Raw genomic sequence first — 18,118 nt, forward strand, 5'->3', positions numbered from 1 at the left:
GCCCAGGCAATAAAACACTATGGGTCATTCTTTCATACCATATCTATGGAACGAAAGATCAAACATAGCAAATGTTAGAGCATTAATACAAGATGAGTGACCTACATAGAGCAGTAATCAACACGTTATGACAAAGCCATCCTCTTTCATGGAGAATAAGTTGGATGTGAGCCGCCAGACCCAAGGCTTCACGTTTGTTAAACCTTCATCTACTCTGTTTACCAAACCAAGTCTGACTCAAATGGGTCACATACCATCAGTAATGACATATCTCATTGTCCTCATACCATGCAGGTACAAGTGTGTGTGTGTGTGTGCGTGTGCGTGTGCGCGCGCGCGCGTGTGTGTGTGTGTGTGTGTGTGTGTGTGTGTGTGTGTGTGTGTGTGCTTGCAACAGAGAGAGTTAGTTCACAGTCCTGCTGGCAGTGAATTATTTTGAATAAGAGCTATGTTCTGACTCATCACTGAAGTATTTTCTGGTTAATGTGTCTTAATATGCTGTAACTTAGATGGGAGGACCTGTGTTTTATTCCCAGGCGTATATCAGTCCTTAGTAGTCATATATCATTGTCTTACCCAACTTAGTTGAGGTAGGTAATGCTCTTATTGTAGCTCTGCATAACTAAATAACTCGATTGTAAATACATTTTTGCTTGTATATTTCATGCATTCAATTAGGGGAGATTAAAAATGGAAGTAAATGGTATCCACATCAATATCCTAAATACAGACCATCTATTCTAAAACTCCCCCACATGATTGGAGAAGTAATCTCAGCCAACCAATCACTGCCGATAGGGTGGTTCTGACAAGCTACAGTGAGCTACAAAAGTATTGGGACACTGACACATTTTTTGTTGTTTTGGCTCTGTACTCCAGCACTTTGGATTTGAAATGATACAATCACTATAAGAACAGAATATATTTCTAAACACTTTTACATGAATGTGCATGCTACGATGATTACGGCTAATCCTGAATGAATCGTGAATAATGATGTGAGAAAGTTACAGATACAAAAATTATACCCCCCCCCCACCCAAATGCTAACATCCCCTATTATTGTAATAGGGTTATCATGTCTTGGGGGTATGATATTTGTGCATCTGTAACTTTTTCACTCATCATTATTCACGATTTATTCAGGATTATCCGTAATCATGGTAGCATCTACATTAATGTTGAAGTGTTTAGAAACATATTCTATTCTTATTTACAATAAAAGTTACTCCAAAATGATACAATACATTATTTACCATTCATTTCTGTTGGGCACAAAATTATCTGAAACACAACCAAAACAAACAGCAAATGCATCCAACAAGTTTGTAGAGCTACTAGGAATATGGGACCAAATACTAAACTTTTGATTACTTTAATACGCATATAAGTGAATTTGTCCCAATACCTTTGGTCCCCTAAAATGTGGGTCCTATGTTCAAAAAGTGCTGTAATTTCTAAACGGTTCACCTGATATTGATGAAAATACCCTCAAATTAAAACGGACAGTCTGCACTTTAACCTTGCAGTCATTGTACCATTTCAAATCCAAAGTGCTGGAGTACAGAGCCCAAACAACAACAAATGTGTCACTGTCCCAATACTTTTGGCGCTCACTGTATACAGTATGTATATTGTTTGTACATTTGGTTGTTTATTGGTTGTATATTGCTTGGTTGTATTAGTCAGGGTTTCAAGAGGGGCTTTCTTGCCTGTGTAGTGGTGTGACAGACCATTACAGGGAGCCTCATAAAACCATGCTGCCTCAGCAGAGAGAGGAGTGGCGGTTGGAGTGTTCAACCGAAACCATGGCCAACTCACTCTGATCCTCATCTACCACAGCCACATGGTTCAGTCACCAACTCACCCCAGTCACCAAGAGCCACATTCTTTAATAGATTCAATAACAAAACAAAATCAATCAAAACAAAACAACAACACAATGATACAAGGCATCCTTCATCATTATCATCCAGTGCTAACCGTAACACAATTCTCCATCAACTATCCTCTCTAAAACTATGAATACAAAATCAACAAATGGAGAGAAAAAACCTTTAGGGAAATAATACACAGTGAGGTATGTCATGAAATAAATAAGAACTTTACACTATATGGCCTGTCTCCGGCCTTGGAACAGTATTTGTTAAAGGAGGCCCACTTTAAGGACACACTCCATAAATTCTCTTTTCCCTGTGGCATAAACATGAAATACAAACATAATTAACTTAAAACAAAACATCAGTGTGTTCCTGTTCCTCTTCGTTTTTGGTTGTCATACTTGTGGTTTGCATACCAGATTGTCACCTTCAGAAAAGTGTCAGGGTGCACTTTTTAACGGTGATCGAAGTTACAGATGATGCCTTTAACTCGTAGATCCAGTGCAACAGGATAGTCGGAGTTTCAGAGATACCAGAGAGAGTGTCTAGGTTAGGGGTTGGGGTCCTATCTATTTTCCTTCATAGTAAATGTGTCAAGCGATACTGATTGTTTTTCTATCACAAATGTTCTCTCCTTCCTCCACCACATCCTCCTTTCCTCATTCTCTCTCAGAAGTCCATGGACATCGATCTCTGCTGAGACATCTCACAGATGGATCTCATGCTCATCCCTCTGCGTACATACACATCACACTTCCCTCCTTCCACCTCCTCTTCTTCCTCCTCTTCCATCACCCTATCCTCCCTCCCCCTTACCCGGTCCACCAGGCCCTCGCCTCCCACCAGTCCTACCTGTTTCATACTAGGCCAGCTCTTCTTCCTCAGGCTGCTGTTGACGCCTCTCAGAGAGGGTAGGGAGCCTGGCTGACCCTGGGTGAACTCGCACCGGAAGGGAGGAAGCTCCATGGATCCTATGCCCACAGAGGAAGCACGTCGGCTGGGGTTGGCGGAGGCCTGGGAGCCACAGTGGTGCTCATGGATGCAGCGGGAAGTGGTGGAGGAACGTCTCAGAGCGTTGAGAGACTGGAGTTCTTCTGGTAGGTCTATGTCCGTAGACAACTCCTTAGGATGACAAAGATAATGATAACCATCTTCATACAGTGATCATCGTCATCATCCTCCTTACCACCGTCATCATCATCATCATCATCATCATCATCATCATCACTACTTTATAAACTAAGTGAAGTAAAGCAAAGTAAAATCCAAGATTAAAACATCAGTAGCATAATAAACTACACTGAACAAAAATATAAACCCAACATGTAGCTGAAATAAAAAATCCAAGAAATGTTCCAAAAGTACAAAAAGCTTATTTCTCTCAAATTTTGTGCACACATTTGTTTACATTCCTATTAGTGAGCATTTTTCCTTTGCCAATATAATCTGCCAAGAAGCTGATTAAACAGCATGATCATTGCAATTGGTATGCTGACTGCAGGAATGTCCACCAGAGCTTTTGAGGAGGAGTATTTCTGTCTGTAATTAAAGCCCTTTTGTGGGGAAAAACTCATTCTTATTGGCAGAGCCTGGCTCCCCAGTGGATGGGCCAGTGCCCTTGCAGGCCCACCCGTGGCTGCACCCCAGTCATGAAATCCATAGATTTAATTAATTTAAATTGTCTGATTTCCTTATATGAACTGAACTCAGAAAAATCGTTGACATTTTTGCATGTTGCGTTTTATATTTTGGTTTGGTATATATCATTAAGTCTAGATGTTAAACCCACCTTCTCTCTGAGTGAGAAGAGTTCGTAGTGCGGAGGTTCAAACACTTCCTTGAAGTCCACTCGATTGAAAAGGGCACTCTTCCGCGCCACCACCTGTTAACATACAAGGGTTAGGATCCCACAAGCGGGATAGACGCTTTATTTCTCTCGACGACCCAGACCCATGCCACTCGTAGAATAGTAAAGTGCTTCATTTTACGAATTTTGTTCATTCACACACAGACGATTGACTGTCAAACATAATTTGTAATATTTGTCAACATTTGGTTGCTACACACCTTCTTGCGTGGCTGTTTAACCTGCACCAGTATGGAGATGACGAGGAGGAGGAGGACGAGTCCTGTAGACACACCTATAATTGTCCCATGGGTCTTAGTAATGTGATGGAATATACCTTTTGGCTTCTTCTCTACAGAGAGACAGAGAACGAGAGACTTAGGGTTCCAAAATTCCGGTAACTTTTGCAAAATTCTTAGAAAACCTGGTGGGAGGATTCTGGATTTCCTGCTCATTCCCTACTGATTCTGGGAATCGTCCAACAAAATGTGTTTTTCCTCTTGATGTGAAATATGAAGATGATATTATGAAAATATAACACAGTATAACATAACATGTGTCTCACCTTTACAGTTGCTCTCGTCCCAGGGAAAGACACAGTTCTGCACCCCGTTACACACCAGAGAGTTGTTGATGCACATGCTACTGTGACAGAAGAACATGTCACCTGAACACGGGGCTGCAACACACACACACACGCACACAGCACACACAAATCATTTTTTATTTATTCGATATGACGAATAAGCACAGTTATGCTACACTGCATGAACAAAAGTATGTGGACACCTGCTTGTCGAACATCTAATTCCAAAATCATGGGCATTCAAGTTCTTCCACACTGATCTCGACAAATCATTTCTGCATGGACCTCGCTTTGTGCACAGGGGCATTGTCTGTCATGCTGAAACAGGAAAGGGCTTTCCCCAAGCTGTTGCCACAAAGTTGGAAGCACAGAATCATCTAGAATGTCATTGTATGCTGTAGCGTTAAGATTTCCCTTCACTGGAACTAAGGTGCCTAGCCCGAACCATGAAAAACAGCCCCAGACCATTATTCCTCCTCCACCAAACTTTACAGTTGGCCCTATGGATTGGGGCAGGTATAGTTCTCCTGTTCTCCTGCCATCTGCCAAACCCAGATGGTTGAGTGTGATTCATCACTCCAGAATGTGTTTCCACTGCTCCAGAGTCCAATGGGGGCAAGAGTTACACCACTCCAGACGATGCTTGGCAGAGCAGATGATCTTAGGCTTGTGTGTGGCTGCCTGGCCACGGAAACCCATTTCATGAAACCCCTAATGAACAGTTCTTGTGCCGACGTTGCTTCCAACGGCGGTTTGGAACTCGGTAGTGAGTGTTGCAACCGAGGACAGACAATTTTTATGCACTACGTGCTTCAGCACCCAGAAGTCCCGTTCTGTGAGCTTGTGTGGTCTACCACTTCGTGGCTGAGCAGTTGTTGCTTCTAGACATTTTCACTTCACAATAACAGCCCTTACACTTGACCGGGGCAGGTCTAACAGGGCATACATTTTACGAACTGACTTGTTGGAAAGGTGGCATCCTATGACGGTGCCACATTGAAAGTCATTGAGCTCTTCAGTAAGGCCATTTTACTGCCAATGTTTGTCTATGGAGATTGCATGGCTTTGTGCTCGATTTTATACAAATGTCAGCAATGGGTGTGGCTGAAATAGTCGAATCCACTCATTTGAAGGGGTGTCCACATACTCTTGTATATATAGTGTATGTAAACCTATAGCATAAGAGAAAAACAAATCTGAAACAGCTATGTGAAGTCTCAGCTACAAGAGGATACAATTATGTTACAGTTTTTTACACTCACTTTGGTGCTATTTTCACAAGTACTGTATGTGGTGAATTTGTAATGCCCCCTACTGCAAGTTCAGAACGTTTGATTGTGCATTAGTTGGGGTTTCACACATCTTTCAACACTGAGTCATTCATGCAAAATCATTCATCAGTGATTCATGTAAATGTTTTCTGTGAAATACCATGAGAACATTTCATTCAGTCACCAATACATCAGATAATGATAGGCTCACCATTTAGTTATTTTAACTACCATTAAAGCCAATAGCAAAAAATACAAGATACACATTGCAAAACTGTCATTTGGAACCATGTAGTAAATGGTAAATATATTCCATATAGTATTGGTTATAATTGGACATGCACCATACAGTACATATAGTACATAGGACAAATCATCAGAAATAGGGGTGTTGTTAAACAGTTGGCTACTTTATATTTTATATTTTGTATTTTTATTTAACCTTTATTTAACTAGGCAAGTCAGTTAAGAACAAATTCTTATTTTACAATGACGGCTACGGTAAAAACACGGTTTAAAAAAAAGTAAGTATAAGCAATAGAAATACAGGAGAGGTACAAAGAGGTAAAGTGAGAGAGACACACAGCAGATAAGGATGAGATGAAAGAGGGAACGGGGAAGCGTAAGACTCACTAAGAATTCAGTGAGAGTGAGCCTGTGAGGGACAGAGAGAGGTAGAAAGAGTGAGCCTGTGAGGGACAGAGAGAGGTAGAAAGAGTGAGCCTGTGAGGGACAGAGAGAGGTAGAAAGAGTGAGCCTGTGAGGGACAGAGAGAGGTAGAAAGAGTGATAGAGAGGTAAAGTGAGTGGGTGATAGACTCATGGTAGGCCAAACAGGTGAAGAAAGGAGTGAAGAGAAAGACAGAAAGAGCGTGATGGACTCATGGTAGGCCAAACAGGTGAAGAAAGGGGTGAAGAGAAAGACAGAAAGAACGTGATGGACTCATGGTAGGCCAAACAGGTGAAGAAAGGAGTGAAGAGAAAGACAGAAAGAGCGTGATGGACTCATGGTAGGCCAAACAGGTGAAGAAAGGAGTGAAGAGAAAGACAGAAAGAACGTGATGGACTCATGGTAGGCCAAACAGGTGAAGAAAGGAGTGAAGAGAAAGACAGAAAGAGCGTGATGGACTCATGGTAGGCCAAACAGGTGAAGAAAGGAGTGAAGGGAAAGACAGAAAGAACGTGATGGACTCATGGTAGGCCAAACAGGTGAAGAAAGGAGTGAAGAGAAAGACAGAAAGAGCGTGATGGACTCATGGTAGGCCAAACAGGTGAAGAAAGGAGTGAAGAGAAAGACAGAAAGAGCGTGATGGACTCATGGTAGGCCAAACAGGTGAAGAAAGGAGTGAAGAGAAAGACAGAAAGAGCGTGATGGACTCATGGTAGGCCAAACAGGTGAAGAAAGGAGTGAAGAGAAAGACAGAAAGAACGTGATGGACTCATGGTAGGCCAAACAGGTGAAGAAAGGAGTGAAGAGAAAGACAGAAAGAACATGATGGACTCATGGTAGGCCAAACAGGTGAAGAAAGGAGTGAAGTGAAAGACAGAAAGAACGTGATGGACTCATGGTAGGCCAAACAGGTGAAGAAAGGTGTGAAGTGAAAGACAGAAAGAACGTGATGGACTCATGGTAGGCCAAACAGGTGAAGAAAGGAGTGAAGGGAAAGACAGAAAGAACGTGATGGACTCATGGTAGGCCAAACAGGTGAAGAAAGGAGTGAAGAGAAAGACAGAAAGAGTGTGATGGACTCATGGTAGGCCAAACAGGTGAAGAAAGGAGTGAAGAGAAAGACAGAAAGAGCGTGATGGACTCATGGTAGGCCAAACAGGTGAAGAAAGGAGTGAAGAGAAAGACAGAAAGAGCGTGATGGACTCATGGTAGGCCAAACAGGTGAAGAAAGGAGTGAAGAGAAAGACAGAAAGAACGTAATGGACTCATGGTAGGCCAAACAGGTGAAGAAAGGAGTGAAGAGAAAGACAGAAAGAACATGATGGACTCATGGTAGGCCAAACAGGTGAAGAAAGGAGTGAAGTGAAAGACAGAAAGAACGTGATGGACTCATGGTAGGCCAAACAGGTGAAGAAAGGAGTGAAGAGAAAGACAGAAAGAGCGTGATGGACTCATGGTAGGCCAAACAGGTGAAGAAAGGGGTGAAGAGAAAGACAGAAAGAACGTGATGGACTCATGGTAGGCCAAACAGGTGAAGAAAGGAGTGAAGAGAAAGACAGAAAGAGCGTGATGGACTCATGGTAGGCCAAACAGGTGAAGAAAGGAGTGAAGAGAAAGACAGAAAGAACGTGATGGACTCATGGTAGGCCAAACAGGTGAAGAAAGGAGTGAAGAGAAAGACAGAAAGAGCGTGATGGACTCATGGTAGGCCAAACAGGTGAAGAAAGGAGTGAAGGGAAAGACAGAAAGAACGTGATGGACTCATGGTAGGCCAAACAGGTGAAGAAAGGAGTGAAGAGAAAGACAGAAAGAGTGTGATGGACTCATGGTAGGCCAAACAGGTGAAGAAAGGAGTGAAGAGAAAGACAGAAAGAGCGTGATGGACTCATGGTAGGCCAAACAGGTGAAGAAAGGAGTGAAGAGAAAGACAGAAAGAGCGTGATGGACTCATGGTAGGCCAAACAGGTGAAGAAAGGAGTGAAGAGAAAGACAGAAAGAACGTGATGGACTCATGGTAGGCCAAACAGGTGAAGAAAGGAGTGAAGAGAAAGACAGAAAGAACATGATGGACTCATGGTAGGCCAAACAGGTGAAGAAAGGAGTGAAGTGAAAGACAGAAAGAACGTGATGGACTCATGGTAGGCCAAACAGGTGAAGAAAGGAGTGAAGTGAAAGACAGAAAGAACGTGATGGACTCATGGTAGGCCAAACAGGTGAAGAAAGGAGTGAAGGGAAAGACAGAAAGAACGTGATGGACTCATGGTAGGCCAAACAGGTGAAGAAAGGAGTGAAGAGAAAGACAGAAAGAGTGTGATGGACTCATGGTAGGCCAAACAGGTGAAGAAAGGAGTGAAGAGAAAGACAGAAAGAGCGTGATGGACTCATGGTAGGCCAAACAGGTGAAGAAAGGAGTGAAGAGAAAGACAGAAAGAGCGTGATGGACTCATGGTAGGCCAAACAGGTGAAGAAAGGAGTGAAGAGAAAGACAGAAAGAACGTGATGGACTCATGGTAGGCCAAACAGGTGAAGAAAGGAGTGAAGAGAAAGACAGAAAGAGCGTGATGGACTCATGGTAGGCCAAACAGGTGAAGAAAGGAGTGAAGAGAAAGACAGAAAGAACGTAATGGACTCATGGTAGGCCAAACAGGTGAAGAAAGGAGTGAAGAGAAAGACAGAAAGAACATGATGGACTCATGGTAGGCCAAACAGGTGAAGAAAGGAGTGAAGTGAAAGACAGAAAGAACGTGATGGACTCATGGTAGGCCAAACAGGTGAAGAAAGGAGTGAAGAGAAAGACAGAAAGAACGTGATGGACTCATGGTAGGCCAAACAGGTGAAGAAAGGAGTGAAGTGAAAGACAGAAAGAGTGTGATGGACTCATGGTAGGCCAAACAGGTGAAGAAAGGAGTGAAGAGAAAGACAGAAAGAGCGTGATGGACTCATGGTAGGCCAAACAGGTGAAGAAAGGAGTGAAGGGAAAGACAGAAAGAGCGTGATGGACTCATGGTAGGCCAAACAGGTGAAGAAAGGAGTGAAGAGAAAGACAGAAAGAGCGTGATGGACTCATGGTAGGCCAAACAGGTGAAGAAAGGAGTGAAGAGAAAGACAGAAAGAGTGTGATGGACTCATGGTAGGCCAAACAGGTGAAGAAAGGAGTGAAGAGAAAGACAGAAAGAACATGATGGACTCATGGTAGGCCAAACAGGTGAAGAAAGGAGTGAAGTGAAAGACAGAAAGAACGTGATGGACTCATGGTAGGCCAAACAGGTGAAGAAAGGAGTGAAGTGAAAGACAGAAAGAACGTGATGGACTCATGGTAGGCCAAACAGGTGAAGAAAGGAGTGAAGGGAAAGACAGAAAGAACGTGATGGACTCATGGTAGGCCAAACAGGTGAAGAAAGGAGTGAAGAGAAAGACAGAAAGAGTGTGATGGACTCATGGTAGGCCAAACAGGTGAAGAAAGGAGTGAAGAGAAAGACAGAAAGAGCGTGATGGACTCATGGTAGGCCAAACAGGTGAAGAAAGGAGTGAAGAGAAAGACAGAAAGAGCGTGATGGACTCATGGTAGGCCAAACAGGTGAAGAAAGGAGTGAAGAGAAAGACAGAAAGAACGTGATGGACTCATGGTAGGCCAAACAGGTGAAGAAAGGAGTGAAGAGAAAGACAGAAAGAGCGTGATGGACTCATGGTAGGCCAAACAGGTGAAGAAAGGAGTGAAGAGAAAGACAGAAAGAACGTAATGGACTCATGGTAGGCCAAACAGGTGAAGAAAGGAGTGAAGAGAAAGACAGAAAGAACATGATGGACTCATGGTAGGCCAAACAGGTGAAGAAAGGAGTGAAGTGAAAGACAGAAAGAACGTGATGGACTCATGGTAGGCCAAACAGGTGAAGAAAGGAGTGAAGAGAAAGACAGAAAGAACGTGATGGACTCATGGTAGGCCAAACAGGTGAAGAAAGGAGTGAAGTGAAAGACAGAAAGAGTGTGATGGACTCATGGTAGGCCAAACAGGTGAAGAAAGGAGTGAAGAGAAAGACAGAAAGAGCGTGATGGACTCATGGTAGGCCAAACAGGTGAAGAAAGGAGTGAAGGGAAAGACAGAAAGAGCGTGATGGACTCATGGTAGGCCAAACAGGTGAAGAAAGGAGTGAAGAGAAAGACAGAAAGAGCGTGATGGACTCATGGTAGGCCAAACAGGTGAAAAAAGGAGTGAAGAGAAAGACAGAAAGAACGTGATGGACTCATGGTAGGCCAAACAGGTGAAGAAAGGAGTGAAGAGAAAGACAGAAAGAACGTGATGGACTCATGGTAGGCCAAACAGGTGAAGAAAGGAGTGAAGTGAAAGACAGAAAGAACGTGATGGACTCATGGTAGGCCAAACAGGTGAAGAAAGGAGTGAAGAGAAAGACAGAAAGAACGTGATGGACTCACGGTCTGCGAAAGACGTGAAGAGCATCCGAAAGCGGCTGAGTCTGCTGCCTTCGTCGGCCCACATCCTGACCACGCCCACCCCGTTGTCAAGCATTACGTCAGTGGCCACGGTACTGCAGAACTTGGCCTGCAGCGACCGTGGTGTCACAGTAAATAAACAATTCATTAAAACGATAAAACATGATGATATGACAAACTAAAAGTATGACATCAATAAACTCACTATCACATGCATCACTTCACCAGCTTTATTCCGATAAGTAGTTCATGTTGATTAGTGCTAACTCTCCTCTAGTTGTATTATGAATGTGTACAATGTGGGAATGATATGTATTACTGCATAGTAGTGAGTGAGCGAGTGAGTCAGTGAAGGAATTCTCATTCCAACTCCTACCTTGAGGTCCTCTATGGCACTGCTGCCGTCGTACACAGCCACAAAGTTCTTCTTACACTCGTTCGAATTCTCCAGCTGATACTCCAGAAACCGCAGGTAGATCTGACCAAGAAAAAAGGGAGAGAGAAACAGATGGATGGAGGGAGGGGAGGGAGTTGTTAAAGAGGGGAGATATAGATATTTAGATATAGAGAGTTGAGACATGTCATAGAGGTGTAATAGACCTTGAAGTTGGGCGGAGCTCGAATGGTCCAGATACAGTCGACCGCCTGGTCAGGTTTGACTTTGTCCTCCTCCTCCACCTGACCGGACCGGATCATACCATCAGCTCCACTTAGCTCAAACTGACAGTCTGACAGATAGGGGGGGAGGGGGGAGGAGAGAGAGAGAAAGACAGGGAGAAAGAGAGGTGATAGGGTGGGATGAAGAAACACATATGATCTTGTTAAATCCAGTTAAATAAAGTGTTATATTATTGTTATCTAGTTGAAGAAGTGGTTAAAGTGTTGATGAATTACCTGGAATAGGATTTAATATTCCTCCCACGTGGAGGTGAAACTCTGGGTCTGAAAATAATAAAAAGCTGAAGTCAATGTTTGCTCCTAAGATGTGTGACCTACAGTAAAGTGCTAACTGTGGTTGAGTTAAATTACTTGCAGAAAATATGTACTGGACCCTGATGCCTAGATGTGTTATGTTGGATTGAGTTAGCCACTCCCTGCAGTAAAAGTGTGTGTTGTGGTTCATTAGCTGTGGTTCAGGTAAATTACTTGCGGTAAAGGTAAGTATAGAAGTGTATTACCTGTGTAAAAGGTGTGTTGTGGTTCATTAGCTGTGGCTTAGGTAAATTACCTGCGGTAAAGGTGTACTGGACCCTGAAGCCCAGTCCCTCCAGCTCCTCATCACTGGAGAAGCGGATCCAGATGAATCGTCCGCTGGAGAGCACCAGGCCTGGGCTGGAGGAGCCACAGAAGCGGTTGATCAGAGGAGAGAAACTGAACGGACCATCTCTCACCTCGATGTGGTCGAAACGACACTCAAAGGATGGCTCAATGTAAAAGATGTCATCAAACAGAAGCTCGATCCTCTGACGGGGCAGGGCTGGGAGGGGAAGGAGAGTAGGTGTCACTATTTGGCCAAGGTAAAAAGGCGCTCTGTGTCAAAATATGTAAGCGTTTTAATCCATGTGTGTGTGTGTGTGTGTGTGTGTGTGTGTGTGTGTGTGTGTGTGTGTGTGTGTGTGTGTGTGTGTGTGTGTGTGTGTGTGTGTGTGTGTGTGTGTGTGTGTGTGTGTGTGCGTGCGTGCGTGCGTGCGTGCGTGCGTGCGTGTGTGTGTTACCTTCCAGTATGTAGAGGCACTCCTTGTTGGGAGGGTAGATTTTAGGGTAGTTTGGAGAGCTGAACTGCCCCCCGTTGATGTTTCTGATCCAGGTGCCACACTGTCGGGCAGTCTGGGAAATCTTACCCACATTCTGAGAGTCTACGGATGCCATGGAAAAAACAATCACACACCACACACCAGGAAGTATTTATTAGTACAGTGATGTCACCGATATTATTCAGGTGTAGAAACAGCTTGATTATGAGGGTACTTCTATATAATGGGGATGACTCCAAAAGCACTGTCTTAGTTTGATTTCCAAACTTGAAATTAACACACATGAATTAACGTATGTATTCCTTGAAAGACATCACATACTCAACCGATCACAACTGAGTTTCTGTGACATTTATAAAATGTGACAGATATAAAATATACTGAACAAAAATATAAACGCAACATGCAACAATTTCAAAGAATTTACTGAGTTACAGTTCATATACGAAATCAGTCAATTTAAATAAATTCATTAGGTCCTAATCTATGAATTTCACATGAATGGGGATACAGATATGTATTTATTGGTCACAGATAGCTTAAAAACAATAGGCCTCGGGGTCTCGTCATGGTATTTTTGTGCATTCAAATTGCCATTGATAAAAAGCAATTGTGTTGGTTGTTCGTAGCTTATGCCTACCCATACCATAACCCCACCGCAACCACGTTGACATCAGCAAACCGCTCGTCCACACACCGCTATACACGTGGTCTGAGGTTGTGAGGCTGGTTGGACGTACTGTCAAAATCTCTAAAACGACGTTGGAGGCGGCTTATGTCAAAGAAATGAACATTACACTATTTGCAACAGCTCAGGTGGACATTCCTGTAGTCAGCATTCCAATTGCAAATTCCCTCAAAACTTGAGACATCTGTGGAATTGTGTTATGTGACATAACTGCACCTTTTAGAGTGGCCTTTCATTGTCCCTAGCACAAGGTGCACCTGTATAATGATCATGCTGTTTAATCAGCTTCTTGATATGCCACACCTGTCAGGTGGATGGATTATGTTGGCAAATAAAAAAATGCTCACTAACAGGGATGGCCTGTGAGAGAAATTGCAAGATTATGTTATAATACTTCTGTTGCATCAAATGGTTGTTTTATTCGACAGAATAGAGTATTCGTATAGCTTTTGTGTGTGTGTGTTCTACTGAGGATAGGCCTCTGGGAGATAATACTGACAGGAGATTTACCATGTCTTTTGGGTGATAAAACCTAAAGAGCATTCCAGAGCATGAGTTAATGTTTCTGTTCTATATGGTACCAGGGAGAGATGGTTCCAGTATGGAGTGGAGACACTGGTCTCTATACAATGACAACTGTTGACACAGCAGATACTGTCTGCTATGTATTATAGGTATCTTTCATACAAATCTTAACCTTGTGACCCATTCTATATATCTGTTGTTCATCATGTAGGTTGAAAGGGGTGTATCTTTCCTATGAAAGATCTCAGTAGCCTTTGTGTTGCCGCTCTCAACGGATCATTAGAAACGGTGATTCGTCGACAAGCCATTGCTATTGCAAAGCTCTCACTGTTAAAGATTTAGTTTAAGTATAACTCTGACTTGTGTGATAAGTTTGTCTCTCCTCATTTGATAGTAAAGAAATGAACCACCACATGCCCAAAATTTGTGAGAAATAAGATTTTTGTGGATATGGAACATTTCTGGAATCATTTATTTCAGCTCATGAAACAAGGGACCAACACTTTACATGTTGTGTTTATATTTTTGTTCAGTGAATTAAAACAAACATTCACCCTAAATGGAACACATTGCTGCCATACAAATGAGATCACACCCACCTTTGGTTTTCTGTGCCAATGCAAAGCCTTCCTCTATCAGAAAGAGAGCTACCCAGACTGGATGGGGGTTGAATGGGGCATAGAGAGTAAATCAGGAGAGAGAGAGAGAGAGAGTTTGAGGGATAAAGAATAAAAAGACACACACTCTGAAACCCGAGGACCATCAGCGGCACAGCTGCTACTGGTGTTTTACAGAGTGTGTGTGGAAAGAGACAGCGCGCTGAGGGAGCTGTCACCTCAGCATCACTGGGCCGCTTGCGCACTGAATCACCCGGTTTTGTACCACGAGCTGATGTGGGCATCATGCGCATCTGACTAATGTCTTTCAACTGAGCATCCATTGCTGATGAAAATGAAATGGAAATGGATACACAAACGCATGCAGGCGCGCGCAAACACAACACACACGCAAACAGAGGCCGACCAGAAAAACAACCACACCAAGAAAGAGGCTGACAAGACAGTTGGCACACACACCCACACCCAGTCTAAACTCACATATGTACATCTCCTCCTCCGCTCAGTTTCCTCACAGGATGGCTTGCTAGGCTACAAAGCTTTTCTTCGTTCCTTGCTTTCTTCCTTTAATACCCGCCTCCTTTACGCTTATCAGGGTAAAACGTTATAATCGACTTTTACAAACCACAACTTTCCTCGTAGAAAGCAATTGACACTACATCTCCGCTGATAAGACACTGCTACGTGTTTTTGTTAAAAGCTCTAAATATAGACATATACAATGTAATTGATCAACGACTCCGAATCCCTGTCATCTCAAATAATGAAAAAGACTTAATAGACATCATCATTATCCAAAACTGGCTACTTGTTCAATAAAAATCCCACGAAGTGATGAAGTCCTTGTAAATATTGCTTCTTTATGTAGATGGGTATAGCCTTGTTTTGAGAAACATGAAACTAAAAGTTCTGTTTAATTTGTAGGTTCAGCCATTCAGAGAAAGATACTCTCTCTCTCTCGGAACTAGCTGGCTGCGGCCCTTTTTAAAGATTGGACACTGCTGGCGCAGGCACCGCAGTTGCTCACCGCGCATGCACCCCCCCCCCCCCCCCCCCCCCCACCCCACCCTCCATAACTCCCTTTACTCCTTCGTTTTTTTCGAGCGTTTGATTAATAGGGATAACCAACTTTCGTTATTTTTGATTTGATTGTTTAATTACCAAATAATCATGTTTTCAATTGTTTTTGTTTCAGCAGTGTCTATATGTCTGTCTGTTTTTCTCTCTGACACACAAGCAGACGCGCGCACACACACACACACACACACACACACACACACACACACACACACACACACACACACACACACACACACACACACACACACACACACACACACACACACACACACACACACAGGATGTGCCAGAAGCACATTGTTCTTATTATGCATCTATTACACTCAATTCAATTTAAGGAGCTTTATTGGCATGGGAAATATGTTTACATTGTTAAAGCAAGTGAAAAAGATAATAAGCAAAAGTGAAATAAACAATACAACATTTACAGTAAACATTACACTTACAAAAGTTCCAGAGGAATAGTACGGCTATGTACAGTGTTGTGACTATGTGCAAATAGTTCAAGCACAAAAGGGAAAATAAATTAACATAAACCTGGTTTGTATTTACAATAACATTTGTTCTTCACTGGTTGCCCCTTTCATGTGGCAACAGGTCACACATCTTGCTACTGTGATGGCACACTGTGGTATTTCACACAATAGATATGAGAGTTTATCAAAATGGGAATTGTTTTCAGATTCTTTGTGGGTCTGTGTAATCTGAGGGAAATATGTGTCTCTAATATGGTCATACATTTGGCAGGAGATTAGGAAGTACTGCTCAGTTTCCACCTAATTTTGTGGGCAGTGACCACATAGACTGTCTTCTCTTGAAGCCAGGTCTGCCTATGGTGGCCTTTCTGTTTATAGTCAAAGATTTCCTTAATTTTGGGTCAGTCACAGTGGTCAGGTATTATGCCACTGTGTACTCTCTGTTTAGGGCCAAATAACATCTTAGTTTGCTCAATTTTTTTGTAAATTCTTTCGAATGTGTGTAATGATCTTTTAGTTCTCTCATGATTTGGCTGGGTCTTATTGTGTTGCAGTCCTAGGGCTCTGTGGGGTATGTTTGTGTTTGGAATAGAGCCCCAGAACCAGCTTGCTTAGGGGACTATTTCTGAGATTCTCTCTGTAGGTGATGTCTTTGTTATGGAAGGTTTGGGAATCGCATCCTTTTTGGTAATTGTATAATTTAACAACTCTTTTCTGGATTTTGATAATTAGTGGGTATCGGCCTAAGCCAACACCTCATTTGGCCGCCTTTCGTTCCAGTTCTCTGCTGCCTGTGACTGGAACGAATTGCAAAAATCGCTGAAGTTGGAGACTTTTATCTCCCTCACCAACTTCAAACATCTGCTATCTGAGCAGCTAACCGATCGCTGCAGCTGTACATAGTCTATCAGTAAATAGCCCACCCATTTTTACCTACCTCATCCCCATACTGTTTTTATTTATTTACTTTTCTGCTCTTTTGCACACCAATATCTCTACCTGTACATGACCATCTGATCATTTATCACTCCAGTGTTAATCTGCAAAATTGTAATCATTCGCCTACCTCCTCATGCCTTTTGCACACAATGTATATAGACTCTCTTTTTTTTCTACTGTGTTATTGACTTGTTAATTGTTTACTCCATGTGTAACTCTGTGTTGTCTGTTCACACTGCTATGCTTTATCTTGGCCAGGTCGCAGTTGCAAATGAGAACTTGTTCTCAACTAGCCTACCTGATTAAATAAAGGTAAAATAAAAATAAAATAAAATAAATTCTGCTCTGCATGCATTATTTGGTGTTTTACATTGTACACAGAGGATCATTTTGCAGAATTCTGCATGCAGAGTCTAAATTTGGTGTTGTTTCCATTTTGTGAATCCTTGGTTGGTGCACTCTCTCTCACTCTATTACACTGTAATAAACATACACACCAACACCACTGTACTGTTCAAGACTACACTGACTGCCTCTTCTGAACTGCTGCTGGCATGGGAGGCAGTTCATCCTTCATTAGTATACAGTGGTTCCTCCTTTAAAAGTTGTGCCATACTGCGGCACACCTTGCGGGCTGCCGCAGCATTCTGTGGCACGTCATTTAATTGTCGGGCATTTTTTCTGTTACTGCAAGTTATTGCTAGTTTGACCACTAGAGGGCATCTTTGAAAAGCATTGTATTGTATTCCGTATTGGTATTACAAGAGAATTTAAAACCTTTTTTGTAATAACATAGTATATGGGATTGATTTTAAGAAATTTGGCTTAATTAATTTGATTAATATTATGTTGTTTCTATTCAGAGAATAACAAAAAACGAAACCCTCAGGGTCTCCGTTAGGATGGAATGGAAATGATGGCGCTGTACAACGTGACGGTCGGGAGTAGACTACAGGATTGGAGGATTCTAAATTGTTTGCCTTCATTAGACAACTTTGTTCCAATATTTCTGTAAATCAGTGATATTTATTCCCATAGTAATTCGTTATGGATCCATAACTAAACTAACATCTACGTTTTGAAAGAGTATTTTTTAATCACTTTTTTATCATTTAATTAACTAAATGTGTTTATTTGTTTATTAGGCTACTGTGCAGTCTACAATACATACTGTAGTAAACATGGGAAAGTGCCTAAATCCTTACATAAGGAGAGCAGGCCATGTCTGTACTACAGAATGTGGGGCAGGTGGGAGACCGCTGTTATTTCATAGTTGTGATGTCTTCACTATTATTCTACAATGTAGAAAATAGTAAAAATAAATACAAATCCTGGAAT

The 18,118-nt window shown here is 42.4% G+C and overlaps 1 protein-coding gene across 1 annotated transcript; it reads right to left on the reverse strand.

Moving 5' to 3' along the window:
- Nucleotides 1-1,567: 1,567 nt before the first annotated feature.
- On the reverse strand, nt 1,568-15,223 carry neto2b (neuropilin (NRP) and tolloid (TLL)-like 2b). The gene is made up of 12 exons (XM_031822805.1): nt 14,766-15,223; nt 14,268-14,324; nt 12,417-12,557; nt 11,930-12,178; nt 11,596-11,643; nt 11,302-11,429; nt 11,078-11,179; nt 10,684-10,810; nt 4,292-4,405; nt 3,948-4,078; nt 3,670-3,762; nt 1,568-3,002 (listed from the first exon to the last, which is right to left on the reverse strand). Exons 1-12 carry the CDS (start codon nt 14,773-14,775, stop codon nt 2,550-2,552), a joined length of 1,653 nt encoding a protein of 550 aa, XP_031678665.1. The 5' UTR covers nt 14,776-15,223; the 3' UTR covers nt 1,568-2,549.
- Between the last annotated feature and the right edge of the window lie 2,895 nt (nt 15,224-18,118).

Source organism: Oncorhynchus kisutch, linkage group LG4 (genome assembly GCF_002021735.2).
Source record: "Oncorhynchus kisutch isolate 150728-3 linkage group LG4, Okis_V2, whole genome shotgun sequence".
NCBI lineage: Eukaryota > Metazoa > Chordata > Actinopteri > Salmoniformes > Salmonidae > Oncorhynchus > Oncorhynchus kisutch.